The 18,522-nt window shown below is 39.3% G+C and overlaps 1 protein-coding gene across 1 annotated transcript; it reads left to right on the top strand.

Moving 5' to 3' along the window:
* The first annotated feature begins 12,411 nt into the window (after window positions 1-12,411).
* Window positions 12,412-13,013, top strand: LOC122638987 (uncharacterized mitochondrial protein AtMg00810-like). The gene is made up of 2 exons (XM_043831834.1): window positions 12,412-12,666; window positions 12,783-13,013. The coding sequence occupies exons 1-2, from the start codon at window positions 12,412-12,414 to the stop codon at window positions 13,011-13,013; spliced, it is 486 nt and encodes a 161-aa protein (XP_043687769.1).
* The last annotated feature ends 5,509 nt before the right edge of the window (window positions 13,014-18,522 follow it).

The raw sequence follows: 18,522 nt of genomic DNA on the forward strand, positions 1-18,522 counted from the left end.
CTGACCAAAGTAACCCAATTTTATGGCCTTTTAATTGGTAAAAGTATCAAATAAATACTTAATAACAACAAGACTCGACAACTTATTTCCTTTTAGATTTGTGCAGTTGAATATCAACAGCAGTGAAAGATAAAGTAGATAATAGCATGGGCTTCAAACAGCAGTGACCCTATGAAGAATGAAAGCAGACCATCTTCTCTCTTTAGAAGTTTGATTTAAATAAACAATTTAATTCATTCATAAAGTAATTAAAAATATGTCTAGGTAAATTCTATTTCAAAAAGGAAAGCCTAGGATAAATAAAGATTCTACTCCTACTTGGATCACCTACCAATAAAAATCAAAACATAAATTAAAGCTGCTTCAAGACTCTTGTGGACCTGAAATTTTATGTTGAATGAACACAAATGATTTGACGTGCATCACCATAACCATACACTTCTGTGATCATTCATAACTAAGCCATGCACAACATATAAACAAAAGAAGAGATATTCAGGGGCCATGACCATATGATATGCATGAATTAAAGAAAAATGTTCATTAAATTTAATGAAGCAAGCAAAAACACATAACATCTTAACTTGGACTTTCTTACCTTCCTAGGGATGGAAGATAAGAAAAGAAACAGAAGAAAGGCCTAATTAAGATGATTAGTTGGCTGGACATAATTTGCTTGGACGATGAACAGTTCTGGCATTCTTTCTTTCTCTTCTTTGTTTTCTGTTGATATTCACAGGCAAGGACTAGAGTGGCATGAACTGAAAGTTCTTGTGGGAAGAAATAGCTATATATTGCACAATGCAAAGCGAGAGAGAGAGATCCTATGTTACACAAGTCACCAAGAAAAATAAATAATGAAAAACAACTATCAGTTGATCAACAGGTGATTCTGGAGTCTGAAAGACATGTGAAAAATATGTTCATAATGATATGATTTTAATCAAACAGAGCATCCTTCTATAATAATACTTATCTTGCACCAAAACATGGGAAACTCTCCTACCTATGGTATTAAATCCCACTTGCCAAGAGGATACAGATAATGGAACTATAATGGTCAAACAAATGCATGACAACATTAACATGCCCAACCAGCTGAGCAACTACGGTCCATAAAACTAAGAAAATTTTGTAGCAATGGCCTGATCCATACTGACAAGCATGTAATAACAGCTAGTACCCTTGAGCAGTTGAGAACTTGGGCATGGATTCAAAAATCACTACTAGGATCAAGCAAGTCCCATCGAAGATACCTGATCAAATGAAAGTATGCAAATGTCAAATGAGGTTTGTATCCAAGAGTTACATTCTCTTCAATTTAACGTTAAAGTGTTCAATTACCAAAAACATTATTTTGTTAACATTGAGAATATGTTCAAAAATACTAAATCCAGCCAAAGAACCAAGGGGACAATACTCCCTCTAACTGGTTTAAGTTCCAGTATATAAATGGACTTTTACTGGTGGTAAAAAACACCACCACTAAAAGGTAATATTGGTGGCAATATTTTTATTCCGCCAATAAAACCTCCACAAAAGTGAGTTCGGAATCAGAGGTGAGAGAATGAATTGGCTTGTCATTAATGACATAGGTCCTCTTATTTATAATGAGATTACAACCCAAGAGGGCACAAAGGGAAAAAGGGAAATAACATAAAAACCTTAATGTAAAGAGATAAATACTAATTCCACGGTTCTCAACAAAGTGCAGCCAAAGGCCACTTTTCTTGCAGTGTTCATGACAAACATATCAAATAAGGATCAGTGTGAAAGTATAAACATCTGTGATCTGCGTGCCTGCTAGATTGTTCCTACCACAAGTTGCATTAACATATCAAATAAGGATTACACTAAAGATATTTTTTTGTTTTGTTCTTCAAGACTCTTTTTTTGCACTGATCATGGATGATTTAACGGAAGACATTCAAGATGAGGTTCCTTGGTGTATTCTTTTTGCTAATGATATTGTTTCGGTGGATGAGAAAAAAATCAGGGATTAACACCAAGTTGGAGTTATGGAGATCAACCTTGGAATCAAAAGTTTTTAAGATAAATAGAACGAAGACGTAGTATATGGTGTGCAACTTTGGTTATATTAGGACGGATAATGAGGTGGTGAAAATTAACGAGGGAGATTCCGCAAAGTGATTTTTTTAGGTATCTAAGCTCAATCATAAATAAAGAAGGTGATATATAGAGGATGATGTTTTACAGAGAATTAAAATAGGATGGATGAAGTGGAGAAATGCATCCGGAGTGTTTTGTGATCGACGTACTCCTTTTAAAATGTAAAAGGAAAATTTTATAGGACAGTCATACGATCGGCTATGATGTATGGTGCGGATTGTGGGCAGTTAAGAAGCATCATATAGATAAACTCAATGTAGCGGAGATGAGGATGTTGAGATGGATGAGTGGCAAAACTACGAAGGATGAAGTAAGGAATGATCATATTGGAGCTGGTTTAGGAGTAGCTCCGATGCATGATAAGCTACGAGCAAGTCGTTTGAGGTGGCATGACAATGTTCAACAAAGGCCTTTGGATGCTCTAGTACAGAGCGGTGATTTGATTCAGATTGAAGGAACTCAAAGAGCGAGGGGCGGACCTAAAAAGGCCTTAGGAGAAATGGTGAGGAAGACATGCATAGTTTAGTCTTGTATCAAGTATGACCTCGAATAGAACTGATTGGAGGGAAAGAATCCATGTATCCGACACCATTTAGTTGGGCTAAGGCTGAGTTGTTGTTCTTCAAGACTCTTTCACAGAGCTCTTACCTCACTCTGCAACTGGGCATTCTCCCACATAAAGGCAACACATTTTCTACTTGATGGTCCATTTAAATCCTTTCCAAGTTTTCCAATTCCTGTGAAGCACACCCGGCATGAAAATCATCTCCCATTACTTGCGCCAAGATCTCCACGTGCACTGCCTTATCCCTTTTTGTTTCCTTAGGTTTCTTATTGAGGTGGTTTAATATCTGTGTCTGCAAGTCATATTAAAGATAGTGGGTGAGTTTGTGGGAAAGCTTATAGATTCCTGAAGCAATTCCAAATTCCTCAAGCTGAAACAAGAAGAGAAACGAATTTGAAGAGAAATATGGACTTGGATTAGTTACCATGGTATTCCAAGACTTAATTCTAATCCTTCTAGTACTTCAACATGCAAAGATACAAAACCATATATGTTCAATCCCAATGTCAATATCTCTTGGACCATTAACTACATTGGAGGGAAGATCCTGAATGTCAAAACTAATCATTCCTCTCATTACCACTCCAAGGCCCAAGACACACTACCAAAGCATGATATGCTAAATCTGAAGTGAATTTGTGGTGCCGTTGAGACAGGGTGCATAAAGGACTAAAGAACGTTTCATGTTTCAATCTTTCATCCACAAGAGGTCTCTGCTCTGAGAGAATTGATTGGTAACCTACAGATCTATTTGGTTAGAAGTGATTCAAGTGGAGTGAAAAATCCAAAAATGAAATAAAATCTCTTTCCTTTTTCCTCTTTGCTTCCAACCAAATGTCCCTTATTGAAACGTTGCTCATGCTTTGTTCACTTGACTTCATTTTACTAATGCAGATTTGATACCACTTCACTTCTAACCAAATTGGGCTAGATTCTTTTCTTATAGAGTGGTAGAGAAGCAAATATGTAAACAAAATCTGCCTGAATCATTATTATACATGTTAATTGCTGAACCTAAATACGTATTGAAATCTGAGAGAGATTACCGTGATAAAGATCTATGAAGATTGGTGAATTAATCCATTAATACTTGAGACCTAAAGAACTAAGAAGATATTTGTCGTTAAATTTCATGATCATTATCACCAAGCTATATAAGGATTAAGTAACTAGACTCAGTTGCCAAGATACCTTGCCCATTGCCATGGCCAACAAAGAAAGAATAATGAACAACCAACAGCTATAGACATGTTACTCTGTCTATAGCGGTGGTACTTTTGACAGCTTATGTGTTGATGGTTAAATTAAAAGAAGTAGGCAGCTTTGGCATAAGAAGCCTAGGGAGTGATGCATTGTTCATAGCAGGAAAGCTCTGTCTACATTCTTGCTCTATTGATCTCCTCTTCATGTTATTCTGCAATGGAATGTAGAATAACTACCCTGTAGAGCAACGGCTCTTGAAGTGGATTATGAATGTCTTAAAACTGTAACACCAGCAATGGAAGGGCTAGTGTATGGGAAGAAAACTTGGGGGAAATCTCTCCATCGATTCACACTGTTTGCTTCTATTTTTTCTCTTCTTTGTAGTGTTGTCTGCTTTGCAGGACAGCATTTCCATGATAAAGCAACGAAAACCCTGTGCTGACAAGCGGAGTAAATAGACATGTCAGCGACTAGACTTACTATAGATAGACAAAGATATCCTTAGTTTTTAAGATCTGCTGGCACACTCTGCCTGTGAGGTCTTGGGCTTGGTTTAGCCTCCCAAATCCAACCTACAACCCAAATGCATTCCAAGTTGAGCTAGCCTCAATTTGGACAGGACTAGGTAGGGTTTCGACTTAGATCAGGACTGTTTCTTGGCCAAGAAAAACATATATTTTGCTCCACAGAGAAATCTATCATCATGCTGTTGCAAAGAACACTAGGCTGTCTGTCAAAAAAATCTATGAACAACTCATTTGACCTATTAGGCTGGAAAAAAAACATTGAATGTCTTATTGAATGACTAACAAGAGTTTCATTTAGTGCCATAGATGTGATTCCATTATATTGTTAAGTTTTATGTTATTTTTTACTGTCAGTTTTATCTGTTTTTCATGTAGAAATGAAATCCATGGCTTAACTACTCATCAAGGCCTTAGCCCAACAAGTTGGTCTCCACCATTCCCTCTAGCTAGAGTGTAATATTATGTTGGGCATTAAGGAAACATGACATATTTCTCATTTGATTTGACCACAACCCAACCGAAAAAATCCAGCTCTGTGGTGGAACTAAAAATATGTAGAAAGAATAATAACTTTGATTTTAACTTGCCTTGACTAGAGAACTTTGCTACCCTAAGTTTTCAATAATTCAAACTTGAGAAGTTTTCTCCTTGCTCCATTCGTAATTCCAGTTATATAAGATGTGAAAACTGTGAGCAACCGCGATAGCATTAGTTATTCAAGGGCCAAAACCTTGATAGCATCCAAAAAGATTATATATATATATATGTTTGCACCACCAATAGAAATTGGAAAATAAAAATTATTTAACTACTCTGAAGTCTGAACAACAAATAAGAAATAATGGCAATGCTATTCAAATCTACAGATACTGTAGTTCTGCTTTTCTACAGTGATTCTTCACAGAAGAACTTGTTTGGCTCTTGCAAGTTGCAACTGATTCTGGTTGTCATTTGGGTGACAAAGGGTTGAGTTTCCTGGGCAGCATTGAAGGCAATAATTTACAGTTCAGTCATTGAAATTTTGGTGTTTTATCATGTACCCACCTAATCAAATAAACCTGCTATGGTTTTTAGTCCACGGGTCCAAAGTTGTAGCCGAGTATGCGGTGGGATTTAGAATTCTCGGCTACAACTCCAAAGAGTAAAATCTCACAGCATAACAAACTGTGCTACCTCTCATGTGGATCCCAAATTCTGGATTTCCCCTCTATCAAATACTTAGCACCAAAAAAGAGAGAAAAGGGAACGAAAAATTGGATGATGTTACTTCCATAGAAGGTGATGTTTGAAATCTGAAACTGAGAAATGAAAAAGAATAAAAAAATTTATGGAATTTGCAGATCAACTTAGAGCATCATAGGTTAAACTATTGGTTTAATAACCATACCATTGTCTCCCCTGATCTGTTGTTTACAGGAGATCCATCCTTGTTAGTATGTGTGTACAGGAAAAGCTCCAACCGAGGAGGCACTCCATCTGGGTTCTCCTTACACTAAATAAATGAATATATATATATATATACACACACACACACACACACACACATATTCACCACTAGAAGTGGGGTATTGGAGTGGTCGCAAAATATATAAACAAGATTTATGTATAGAATACTATATGCTTCTACCCTCATCTATACCATCCTCTCTCTTTTTTGCGCAAAACTTCTCTTCCCTACAGTGTGGCCCATTTTCAGATTGGACCTATTCTCCTTATTATGCTTGAATATGGCCTAACATGTTAATTTGAAACAAACACATACAAGTCTAATCAAATAGATTGAAACAAATACATGTAAGTCTAAAATACTAAGAGTCAGCCCAATTAAAAAGTTAAAAACAAAAAAACAAAAAAAAGAAAAAAACATCAAACATTCACCTTTATACAACATCAAAATTTCCCCATTTATTGAGCTCTAAATTCTTTCCTATTAACATGGTATCAAAGCCTTCGTCCTTTGCAGAGATATAAGTTCACTCCGCCATGGCTGATTTCTCTCTGGCGACCCTGCCTGCCAGTTCCCCCCTCTCCCATCCTCTCCAAACCTCTCCTCCCACTTTTCTCCTTCCCTTCTTGCCACCGGCGTTAAGACCTGGAACTCCCTCTTCAGGCCTACCATCTCCTCTGCTAGGAAAGGACACCCTCTCCACTTTGTTCGTCCTTCCCTTGTTGGTAACCAATAAGTCGGCCTCTGTCCATCAGGGCTTCTTGATTCTGAAATCTCCAAATGGTCGAACATCTTGGTAGGTCATTTCCATGGGAGCCGACCTCCCTTCAACATTGTCAAGTCATCTCTATCTAAGCAATGGTTATCCCTTGGAACCATGGATACCTACCTTCTTGAAAATGGTGTATTTGTTTTCAAATTCTCTGATGAAGTTGATAAACTAAAAGCCCTTGAGGGTAGCCCTTGCCATGTGGGGATAAATCCCATCTTCCTTCGCAAGTGCGATCATCATCTGCAATTTAACAAGGTTGATTTCCACTCCATCTCTCTTTGGATCACGCTGCCTGTTCTTCCTCTCCACTTTTGGTGCAAAAACGGTCTTAACAGCATCGGATCCATTGTCGGCAAGCCCCTTTACTTCAATAGAAGAACCAAAAAGATGGATAGGTTGCCGTTCACTCGGATTTGTGTCCTTGTCTCTACTGATGCTCTCCCTCCATCCTCAGTCACTATCTTAGATGATGAAGGTTTCACTTTCCAGCAGAAGATCCTCTTCGAAAGACTTCCACCCCAGTATGTTGTTTGCAAGGCTTTCGGTCATCCCACCCAAGCTTGCAATCCTAAGACCCCTGAAGCTGCTACAGTTGGGTGTGATGTTGACTCTTCTCACAAGTTCTCTGACGTTGTTGTGAGTGTAGTCAACCCTAGCTGGGTGCGAAAAAGTTCCCCTGCTATGGTCAGAGAAGAAGTCATCACAAGTTCCCCTGATGCAGTGAACTTTAGTAAGACTACTAATAGATAGAAGATTAGTAGTAAAATTGGGAATATGTAATACAGAAGACAGTGTAATGGATGAGGAGCAACTAATGGAACCTTTTCCAAAAACAGAATAGAGGGATCCATCAGCCACCCTAACTTTATCCTCGCCAGAAGTGGGAGAATATTTATGAAAGAGGCTGGAGGAACCTATCATGTGATCAATGGCATCGGAGTCTATAATCCATGGAGTAGAGACAACCGATGCACAATGACCAACAAATGAAATACCTAAATGGACAAAGTGGGAACTTGGAGGAGTGCAAAAACTGGCAGGGAGAGATGTAATAGAAGCAGCAGAAGCCTGTAACATACGCCTGAAAGCTTGTAAGTCCTCCTGGGAGAGACCATGTTCAGAAGTAGGAGTTGTAGCTACACTTTCAGTGTGATTAGCCTTGTTTTTAGTTTTACCATGACCATGTTTGGCTTCAAAATCAGTAGGTTTCCCATGTAGTTTCCAGCAAGTAGCCGTAGTGTGACATGGTTTGTTGCAATGTTCACACCCGTTGAAGTACTGTTCACATAACACTGTTCACGTGAACAGTGATTTGGTTTTTGTGTTTAGGATTATAAACTCCTAGTTCTAATTTGAGTTATGAGTCCTAGTTGCTAGTCCTAGTTTTACTTTGAATTATTAATCTTAGTTTTATTGTTATTTTCCTATTGTAACTTGGAGTCCTATCATGATTAGGAATTCCTAATCTGAATAGGAGTTCCCCTTTCCATTGTAATTTCAGAGTATAAATACAAGCCTTAGGAGGGAGACAGTTATATCTGACAGTTCTCTTCTCTTCCCATCTTCTTATCATCTCTTCTTCTTCTCTTCTCGGTTTTGGTATTCTTCAAGGGTGTTTTGCTACATGGTATTAGAGCACAACCATTAGGTTGTCTGTGATCTGCGACACTGGTATGAGAGTCTTCTAAATAATCAATTTTCTTTAAAGGGTGCAGCATCCTATGCTGCATATTCTGAGAATTACACCCTAGATGAACTTTTCAAGAGAAAACTAGGGTTCTACAGTTACTTCATACCTGAACCAAAGGATCGACTGGAGTTTTTAGTTTATATTACCTACTTGAAGATATCTTTTGCTTTCTTCTGAGTTCTTCTACTACTTTCGGTTGTGCTGCTGCTTACAAATCACTTCTGGAGTTTTGCAGCTGCCTGTAATCCAAAGTGAAGCCTTTTTTTATCTGCTGTTCTGTTTCATAGTGAAGCCTTTTATTTACTCCAATCGATCCATCACATCTATTTTCAGGTACAAAATTTTAGACTTATTTACATCCTATCTCTGCCGATAGGATTTTCTCTGCAATTCTTAGGTTTTCAAATCCTATGACTACTGCTATTATTGGGTTTCTTTCCACCCTTATTCTGCTAGTTCTTATATCTGCTGCAATTCCCTGCTGCCACCTTGGGTTTACATACCCTATTTCTGCCAATTGGTTACTGGTACTGCTTTTGGGTTATCAAACCCTAATCTGGTTCTAAGTGAGACCCACTTGTTACTGCTACTACTACTGCCAATTGGTTGCCGCTACTGTTACTACTTGGACTTGATAAATTACATCTATGGCTGATCCTAAACCTTACTACTATCAAACTCTCAGGAGTTTCAAATTATTTATTATGGGCCCAAGTAGTTCAAGCTTACATACATGCCAAGGACAAACTGAAATGCATTACAGATGATCCACCTGATCGTGATACTAAAGATCCTACCACATTCACAGTTCATGAGGAGTAGATGTGCGAAAACTCTATTGTCAAGATATGGCTATGGAACAGTGTTGAGCCTGCTATTGCCTCGAATGTTATGTTTCACTCCCTTGCTAAGGATATCTGGAATGACTTACGTGAAAGCTTCTCTCAAAAAAGGAACATCTCCCGTATGTATCATCTCTATGAGAAATTATTTAACTTCCAACAAGGAGATAAAACCTTAAATGAGTATTTTGCCAGTTATAAGGGCATGGTTGAAGAATTACAAATACATCAACCTTTGACCACTAATCTTGATCAGTTAAAGCAACAAAGAGCTGAGTTCCATGTTGCGAAGTTTCTTGCCAGACTACACCCTGACTACCAGTCTGTGAAGAGTCAACTACTCACTGAAGAGAAGGTTACTTCTCTTAATGAAGTTTTTTTCTCTTATTAACCGTCTGGCTAATTTGTCCAAACCTGACAGTACTCCCAAAGACAACTCAGCCTTTGTTGCCAATTGTGGGCGGGGCCGTGGTCGTGGCCAATTTATAGGTTGTGGCCGTGGATCTAATGGACAAGGTACAAGTACTCAATATGTTGACAAATCTGCCCGCCAATGTACTTATTGTGGAAACCCTAATCATACTATTGACACTTGTTGGGCAAAGCATGGAAAACCTGATTGGGCGAATGAACTAGCCAATACTGCCACCATTGACACTACTACTGAGAAACCTAATAGTGACATGCACCAGAGTTCATCAACTTCATCTTCTGTGTCTCGTGAGGATTACAACCAACTAGTCAAACGCCTCCAACAACTTGAAGCTACATCTGCCTCTTCCTCTACCGCCACTCTACCCTATAAAGGTAATGTTGTATTTTTCCCTTCTTCTACTTCTTGGCTTATCAATTCAGGTGCTTCATGTCACATGACTGGTAAGTCAAGCTTACTTTCTTCCATAAAATCCGTTCAAACCTCCTCCAATGTTATTCTTGCTGATTGTTCCTCTACTAAGACTGGTCATGGAACTGTTTCTCCAACATCATCCATGACTTTCTCTCATGTTCTACATGTTCCTAAATTACCCTTAAACCTTGCTTCTGTTAGTTAGCTTACTAAATCCCTTAACTATTTTGTAACCTTTTATCCTTCTTATTGTGTTTTTCAGGACCTTCAGACAAGGAAGAAGATTGGTGGAGGGCTTGAGCACGATTGACTATATTACTTAGATGGCACCGGACCTTCCACTGCTGCTACATCTACTACCATACCATCTCCCATGCAATAGCATCTACGCCTTGGTCACCCATCCTTACCTAAACTTCAATTAAAGGTCCCTAGTTGCAAGTCCACATCTCACCTTAAATGTGAGGCTTGTGAACTAGGCAAACATCATCGCTCGTCTTTTCCTGCTCGTACTTTACCTAGAAGTTCTTCATTGTTCTCTTTAGTTTATTCTGATAGTTGGGGTCCGTGTCGTGCTCGTAATAGGTTAGGATTTTCTTATTTTGTTAGTTTTGTGGACGATTGTTCTCACTCCACTTGGGTTTATTTGTTAAAGGACCGGACTCAATTTCTTACTATATTTAAAAAAAATTATCAAGAAATAAAAACTCAATTTACCAAATCCATTCAAATTTTTTCGTTCAGATAATGCTTTGGAGTATACCCAATCTGCGATTTCTGATTTTTGCCTCACTCGTGGTATTTCTCACCAAACTAGCTGCTCGTACACGCCACAACCAAACGAGGTGGCCGAACGTAAAAATCGGCACTTACTCGAAGCTGCCCGTTCTATTATGATCCACAAGAATGTCCCTGGACGTTTTTGGTGTGATGCTGTTCTTACGGCCTGTTATCTTATTAATCGTATCCCTTCTTCCGTTTTACAAAATAAAATTCCCTTTTCTATTCTTCATCCTGATCTTCCTTTGTTTTCCACTCAACCGCTTGTTTTTAGTTGTGTGTGTTTCGTTCACATTCTCCATCCCACCATTGATAAACTCTCTCCACGGTCTGTTAAATGCCTTTTTTTTTTGTTATTCTTGTACTCATAAAGGGTATAAATGTTTTGATCCCATTTCCAACAAACAATTTATTAGTGCAGATATCACATTTTTTGAACATACTCTCTATTTTCCTTCTTCCATTGTACCATCTATAGTGAACAATGAAGATCCTTTAGGTTCACCCATACCACCGTTGTCGACGTTGTTCACCAACCTTATCTTCCACCACTATACCTATAATAGCTCCCACGGTTCAGCCACCTATATCCACTCCTACTACATTACCCACAGATCATGTTCCTACAGTTCCAGTCCTACCTAGTTATATAGCGGATGCCACATAGCTACCTAGCTATACAACGGATGCCGCTCAGCCCGATACTCAATCTGCCTCGGATGCTAAAGGCTCCATCGACTTACCAATTGCTTTTAGCAAAGGTACTCGTTCTTGCACTAAAAAACCGATTTATCCTATTAAGCATTATGTAACCATTTCTCATCTTCCTTCTCACTATCACCCACTTGCTTCCGCATTATCTACTAACTTTATTCCTCACACCCACCATGAGGCATTCTCTCATCCTGGTTAGAAGTCTGCCATGGACACCGTGATGGATGCCTTGTTATCTCGCAATACTTAGATTCTGATTTTACTACCTGTTGGGAAAGATCTTGTTAAGTATCGGTGGGTTTATACTATCAAATACAATCCGGATGGTTCTGTTGAACGACTGAAGGCCCGCCTGGTTGCTAAAGGCTATTCTCAAACCTATAGTGTGGATTACTTTGAGACTTTTTCTCCAGTTGCTTGTTTGAACTCTGTTCGAATCCTTATTTCTTTGGCTATTAATTTGATTGGCCCCTATATCAAATGGATATCAAAAATGCATTTCTCTATGGTGATCTTCAAGAGGAGGTTTATATAGAGCAACTTCCAGGTTATGTTGCTTAGGGGGAGTTTTCTACCAAAATTTGCAGGCTTCACAAGGCAATTTATGGGTTGAAACAATAGTTATCAAGGCGGGAAGGCGGCCATGGCGTTTTAGAGGGTATAAAATCAAGGCGACACTGCCATGGCGGCAAGGCGCCCGCCATGGTGTCCAAGGCGACCAAGGAGCTTGGATGCCATGGCAATGCCTTGGCGACTCCTCGATAACTATGATTGAATCAATCTCCACGAGAATGGTTTGATAAGTTCAGCTCCATTGTTACTAAGGTAGGATTCTCACAGTGTTACTCTAACCATTCTGTTTTTGTTCGCCGTCAGGATTCTAGGGTAGTAGTGATGGTCATCTATGTGGATGATAATAATGCTTTTGGTATTGCCGAAGTTAAAGCATATCTTCATCAGCATTTTCAAATAAAGAACTTGGGTGCTCTCAAGTATTTTCTTGGTATTGAGGTTTTGAGAAACAAGAAAGGTATAAGCTTATCTCAGAGGAAATATGTCCTTAACCTTTTGACCGACACTGGAATGCTTACTTCCAAACCACAACAAATACTCTTATGGATCCTCATCAGAAACTTGGATCCGATAAAGGTGAGGATTTTTCAGATGTCCATCGATATAGAAGATTGGTTGGTAAACTTATTTATCTTACAGTCACTCGCCCGGATATATCCTTTGTTGTTGGGGTTATTAGTCAATTTATGCAGTGTCCAAAGAAAATTCAGTGGGATGCTGCCTACTGTGTGTTGCGCTATCAAAAGAGTGCTCCTGGTAAAAATCTTTTTTATCTACCTAATCGGAATGCTAATCTGGTTAGGTTCTCTGATGCTGATTGGGCCAGTGCTGATGGTGATAAATGGTCTACTTCTGGTTATTGTACCTTTGTGGGTGGAAACTTGGTTAGTTGGAAAAGCAAGAAACAAACCACCGTTGCTTGATCCAGTGCTGAAGCCGAATATCGAGCGATGGCACATACTACTGCTAAGTTGATGTGGGTCAAATCCTTACTCCAAGAATTAGGGTTTCCCATCAATCAGCCTATGCAAATGTTTTGTAATAATCAAGCCATTATCTATATTGCAAGTAATACTGTTTTTCATGAGAGGACAAAGCACGTTGAGGTTGACTGTCACTTTATTCGGAATGTTGTTCTGAAGAAGTTGATTGTTACTCCTTTTGTTTCTACTACCAATCAACTTGGTGATTTGTTTGCAAAGGCACAGTTTGGACCTACTTTCTGTCGTTTCAAGCTAGGTCTAGGTGATTTGTATGCTCCAGCTTGAGTGGGAGTGTCGAAATACTGTTCACGTGATACTGTTCACGTGAACAGTAACATGAACAGTGATTTGGTTTTGTGTTTAGGATTATAAACTCCTAGTTCAAGTTTGAGTTATGAGTCCTAGTTGCTAGTCCTAGTATTACTTTGAATTATTAGCCTTAGTTTTATTGTTATTTTCCTATTGTAACTTGGAATCCTATCATGATTAGGAATTCCTAATCTGAATAGGAGTTCCCCTTTCCATTGTAATTTCAAATTATAAATTCAAGCCTTATGAGGGAGACAGTCATATCTGACAGTTCTCTTCTCTTCCCATCTTCTTTTCATCTCTTCTTCTCATCTCGGTTCTGGTATTCTTCAAGTGTGTTTTGCTATAACACTTAACAGGTTCCTTGGTGGAAGTAGTAGCAGTAGGAGAGCCATCAGTAATAGGAGCAGGGCTGGAACCAGCCTGTAGAGCAGACCTATCGACAGTAGGAGTATGAAGCATAGCAGCTCGATGAGTCTCCTCAGTATGGATTATAAGAATTATTAAAAAAGAAGGAGAAGGAAGAAGAGCTGCTGCGCAAGATGGGAGTCACAGCCATCAATGGGACTGCTCCCAAACAATTAAATTAAATAGGTTTAGACATAAACAGCCAACGGACTGAAATACCCCTACATGGGGAATCGTGAATTAGTGTTGGCGCTAATTCATGATTCCCTCCCCCTTACATAAATCGACTCATAACACTCCCCCTCAAGCTAGATCATAGATGTTAATCATGCCCAGCTTGGTACAAATATAATTCACTCTCACACTCCCCAAAGACTTTGTAAACAAATTAGCAAGTTGCTCCCCAGTACGAACATAACGAGGAGAAATAATCCCTTGCTACAGTTTCTCACGAACAAAATGATAATCAATCTCAATGTGTTTCGTCCTCTCATGAAACACAGGATTCTCAGAGATATGAATAGCAGCCTGACTGTCACACCACAATAGCATAGGAGAATCATCACTAAACCCAAGTTCAGCCATCAATTGTTCAATCCACATTAGCTCACAAGTGTCATGTGCCATAGCCCGGCACTCCGACTCTGCACAAGACCGAGCTACCACGGTTTGCTTCTTGCTCTTCCATAAAATAAGGTTCCCTCCAACAAATAGACAATAGCCTGAAGTAGACCTTTGATCAATCGGAGATCCTGCCCAATCGGCATCAATGAAGCCATCAATCCTTCTATGGCCATGAATACAATAAAAGAGACCATGCCCTTGATCCTTCTTATTATCTCGTAATACCCTTATAACTGCATCCCAATGGGCTGTCTGAGGGGCGGACATAAATTTGTACACTGACAGGAAAAGAGATGTCAGGTCTAGTCAGAGTCAAATAGTTGAATTTCCCTACAAGGCTTTGATACTTCTCTGGATCATCTAGGACATCACCATCCTTTGCCATAAGTTTCACGTTAGGATCCATAGGAGTATCCAAAGGCCTAGATCCTAGTAAACCTGTCTCTGAGAGTAAGTCAAAAACGTACTTTCGCTGTGAGAGCGAAATCCCTTTCCTTGATTGAGCTACCTCAATACCCAAGAAATACTTCAATCTTCCCAGGTCCTTAGTCTGAAATTGCTATCCCAAATGTGTCTTCAAGCACTCAATACCTGAAGAATCATCTCTTGTGATAACAATGTCATCTATATAGACTACCAAAAATATCCTCCCTGCATCAGACTGGGTGAAAAACACTGAGTGATCACTCTCAGATCGAGTCAAACCAAATTCCAACATAACACCTCTAAAACGGCCAAACCATGCCGGCGGCAACTGTTTTAGCCCATACAAAGATTTCTTCAACTTACACACCTTACCAAACTCCCCCTGAGCAACAAATCAAGGGGGTTACTCCATATACACTTCCTCATGGAGATCACCATACAAGAATGCATTCTTGACGTCCAACTGAAACAAAGGCTAGTGATGCATAGCAGCCAAAGAAATCAAAATTCGAACAGAAGTTAGTTTTGCAACCGGGGAAAATGTATCCAGATAGTCTACACTATAGACCTGGGCATAGCCCTTAGCAACAAGACGGGCCTTCAACCGAGCCACAGACCCATCAGGATTAACCTTCACCACAAATATCCATCGACAACCAATGGCAGACTTACTAGAGGGTAAAGAAACAAGGTCCCATGTCTGATTTTCCTATAGAACAGATAATTCCTCAGTCAATGCAGCCCTCCACCCAGGGTGAGCCAAGGCCTCTGCCACAGACATAGGAATAGGATAATGATCAATAGTAGACAAACAAGCAACAAAAGAAGAAAACAAACCAACATAGGACACAAAACGATCTATAGGATGGTTGGTACAACTCCAAACCCCTTTATGGACAGCAATAGGAACATCGAGATCAGAAATAACAGGAACAGTAGCCGATGAGGAATTACCTTGTGGAGGATCTGGAGACGAAGAGGATGTGGTAGAGGTTGCTAATTGGTTACCGTTTCTCTCCAAAGGTGTAATGCGATGGGCCGGCTCATCGGATGAACGACGGTGAAACACAGCAAGTGGGTTTGTTGGAGGTGGCACAACTGGCAAAGGATCCTGCACAAAAGAACAAGTGTGGACAACAGAAAGAGGCAGATCATCGTCCAATTCTAAAACAGGCAACAAGGATTCAACAAATGGAGCAGATTCAAAGAAAGATACATCAGCAGTAACAAAGTATTTCCTTAAATCAAATGAGTAACAACGGTAACCCTTCAGGGTTTTAGAATACCCCACAAAAAGACATTTAAGAGCTCTAGGATCCAACTTAGAGCGACCAGGACGATGATCCCGAACAAAACAAACACTCCCAAACACCCGTAGTGGTAAGACAAACAAAGGATGAGAAGGGATCAACACAGAATATGGAATACCACCACTTAAAACTGAAGAAGGCATTCGGTTAATAAGATAACACACAATCAAAACAGCATCAGCCCAAAAGACTTTAGCACTTTCATCTCATATAAAAGAGATTGAGTGACTTCCATCAAATGTTTGTTCTTCCTTTCAGCCATACCATTTTGTTGGGGTGTATCCGCACAGGAGGACTGATGAATGATCCCATGCTGAACCATAAACTCATTAAACGGAGTAGAGAAATACTCTTTTGCATTATCACTACGAAGAATTTTCAATGATGTAGTAAATTGATTCTGAATTTTAACCACAAAAGCACAAAAAATGGAAAATAACTCAAAATGATCTTTCATTAAATAAATCCAGGTAACTCTGGAAAAGTCATCTACAAAAGTGACAAAGTAACAAAAATCTAACATAGAAGTAACAGCACACGGACCCCACACATTTGAATGAACCAAAGAAAAGGGTTAAACAACCCATTTATTGACTCGAGGGGGATAACTTACACGGTAAAGTTTCCCAAACTGACAAGACTCACAATGCAAACTTGACAATAACTGAAACATACTATCTAAAATTTTCAAACTTTGGAACGAAGGATTACCCAAACGACAATGGATTTGATGAGGAAGTGCCACACTTGAACATGTTGCAGTGGATGCGTCTTCAAGAAGATACAGTTCCCCAGATACTCGACCTCTACCAATCGTCTTCCTCGACTTGAGATCTTGAAACTCACAATAATCAGGAAAAAAGGTAACAAAACTGTTAGAATAAGTAGTTCTACCCGATAAGGGCAGTTTTGTCCTGTTTTATATTTGTTCTCCTTTAGCCTATTCTTATTTGGTATTCCTAATATGAATCGGCAAGGGTAGGTTTCCTAATTCTAGTATAATTATTGTAACTCTTTGATTAAAAATAAAGGAGCTTGGTGATCCATATTGATCACTCAAGCATTCAGTTCTAAGGCTGTTCACATGGTATCAGAGCCAACTCTAATCTAAAAGAGCAGCTTCCTTGTTTTTTCAAGTATTCAATTCTCCACCCTTCTCGGTTTCTGGTTTTCTTCTCTCCACCACTCTCGGTCTCTCTCTCTCTCATTCAGGGCAACAACTATGAGGTGATCTAATGAAGATTTAGCAGCTGCCCTCAATGTCACCTCATTGAAGATCAAATATTCTTGGTGTGATCAAAATCTGCCGCAGGTTTCCTCCAACCTTGGGGATCGAGCTGCTACTTCAACTCAAGCTTGATTTCTGTATTTTTTTTTTTTTTTTTTTGAGATTGATTCCTGCCATTATTGGTCTACACCCTTCCCTGATTGAAGACTGCAGCTTTGAATCAACACAAATTCAGATTCAACCCTGTGAGTTCTCTCATTCAAGGTTTTTTCCTAAATTTTCATAAATTTAGGGCTTTTTATTGGCTCATCAGAAGGAGCTAATTTTTGGAGGACATCTTCCCTACCACTAGAGGGAAATTCGACCTCAGTTTCAGCCTATTCTGAAGGCTGAAAATTCTGCAATCTCAGAACCCAGGATTCTACTCGATTCTGACATCTGCTCTACTAGGGTTTTTTATTTATACATCAAAAGTTGCTTATTTTTTGAGGACTTATTACATACTGCCTGAAGAGAATTCGATCCAAGTTTGAGCCTATTCTGACGGTTCGATTTGTGGGAATTTCAAAACCCGTGTCTTCTACACTTTCGACATCATGTCTAATCTTACTTCAACTGACTCAAATGGATCTGCTCGTCCAGAGTACCTTCTTTTGCTTCTCCCACTAAACTAGATGGGACTAATTATTTGATGTGGTCAAGGTCTACTTACCTTACTATTGTTGGCCGTGGCTACACAGGACACCTTACAGGCAGCCTTCCCAAACCTGTTGAAGGACCTGCCCTGACTCGATGGTTATCTAATGACTATGGTAATGTCATATCTTATACATTCTATGCATTCTTCCATTGCACCCGGTTATCTTCTGCTTGACACTGCTACCCAGATATGGAAGGCCGCAAAGGATACCTATTCCCAGGTTGGGAATGATGCTCAGGTGTATGAGTTAAGAAAAAATTCATGACACTAAACAGAATGAGTTGACTATCTCTCAATACTATGATGAACTTCGCAAGTGCTGGCAAGAACTTGATCATTACTCTGATTATCAACCCACTACTGCCAATGACATTGCTGTGTATAGGAAGCATGTCGATAAAATTAGGGTTTATGACTTTTTGGCTGGCCTTAACGTTGAATATG

This window comes from Telopea speciosissima, chromosome 9, assembly GCF_018873765.1.
Source record: "Telopea speciosissima isolate NSW1024214 ecotype Mountain lineage chromosome 9, Tspe_v1, whole genome shotgun sequence".
Taxonomy (NCBI): domain Eukaryota; kingdom Viridiplantae; phylum Streptophyta; class Magnoliopsida; order Proteales; family Proteaceae; genus Telopea; species Telopea speciosissima.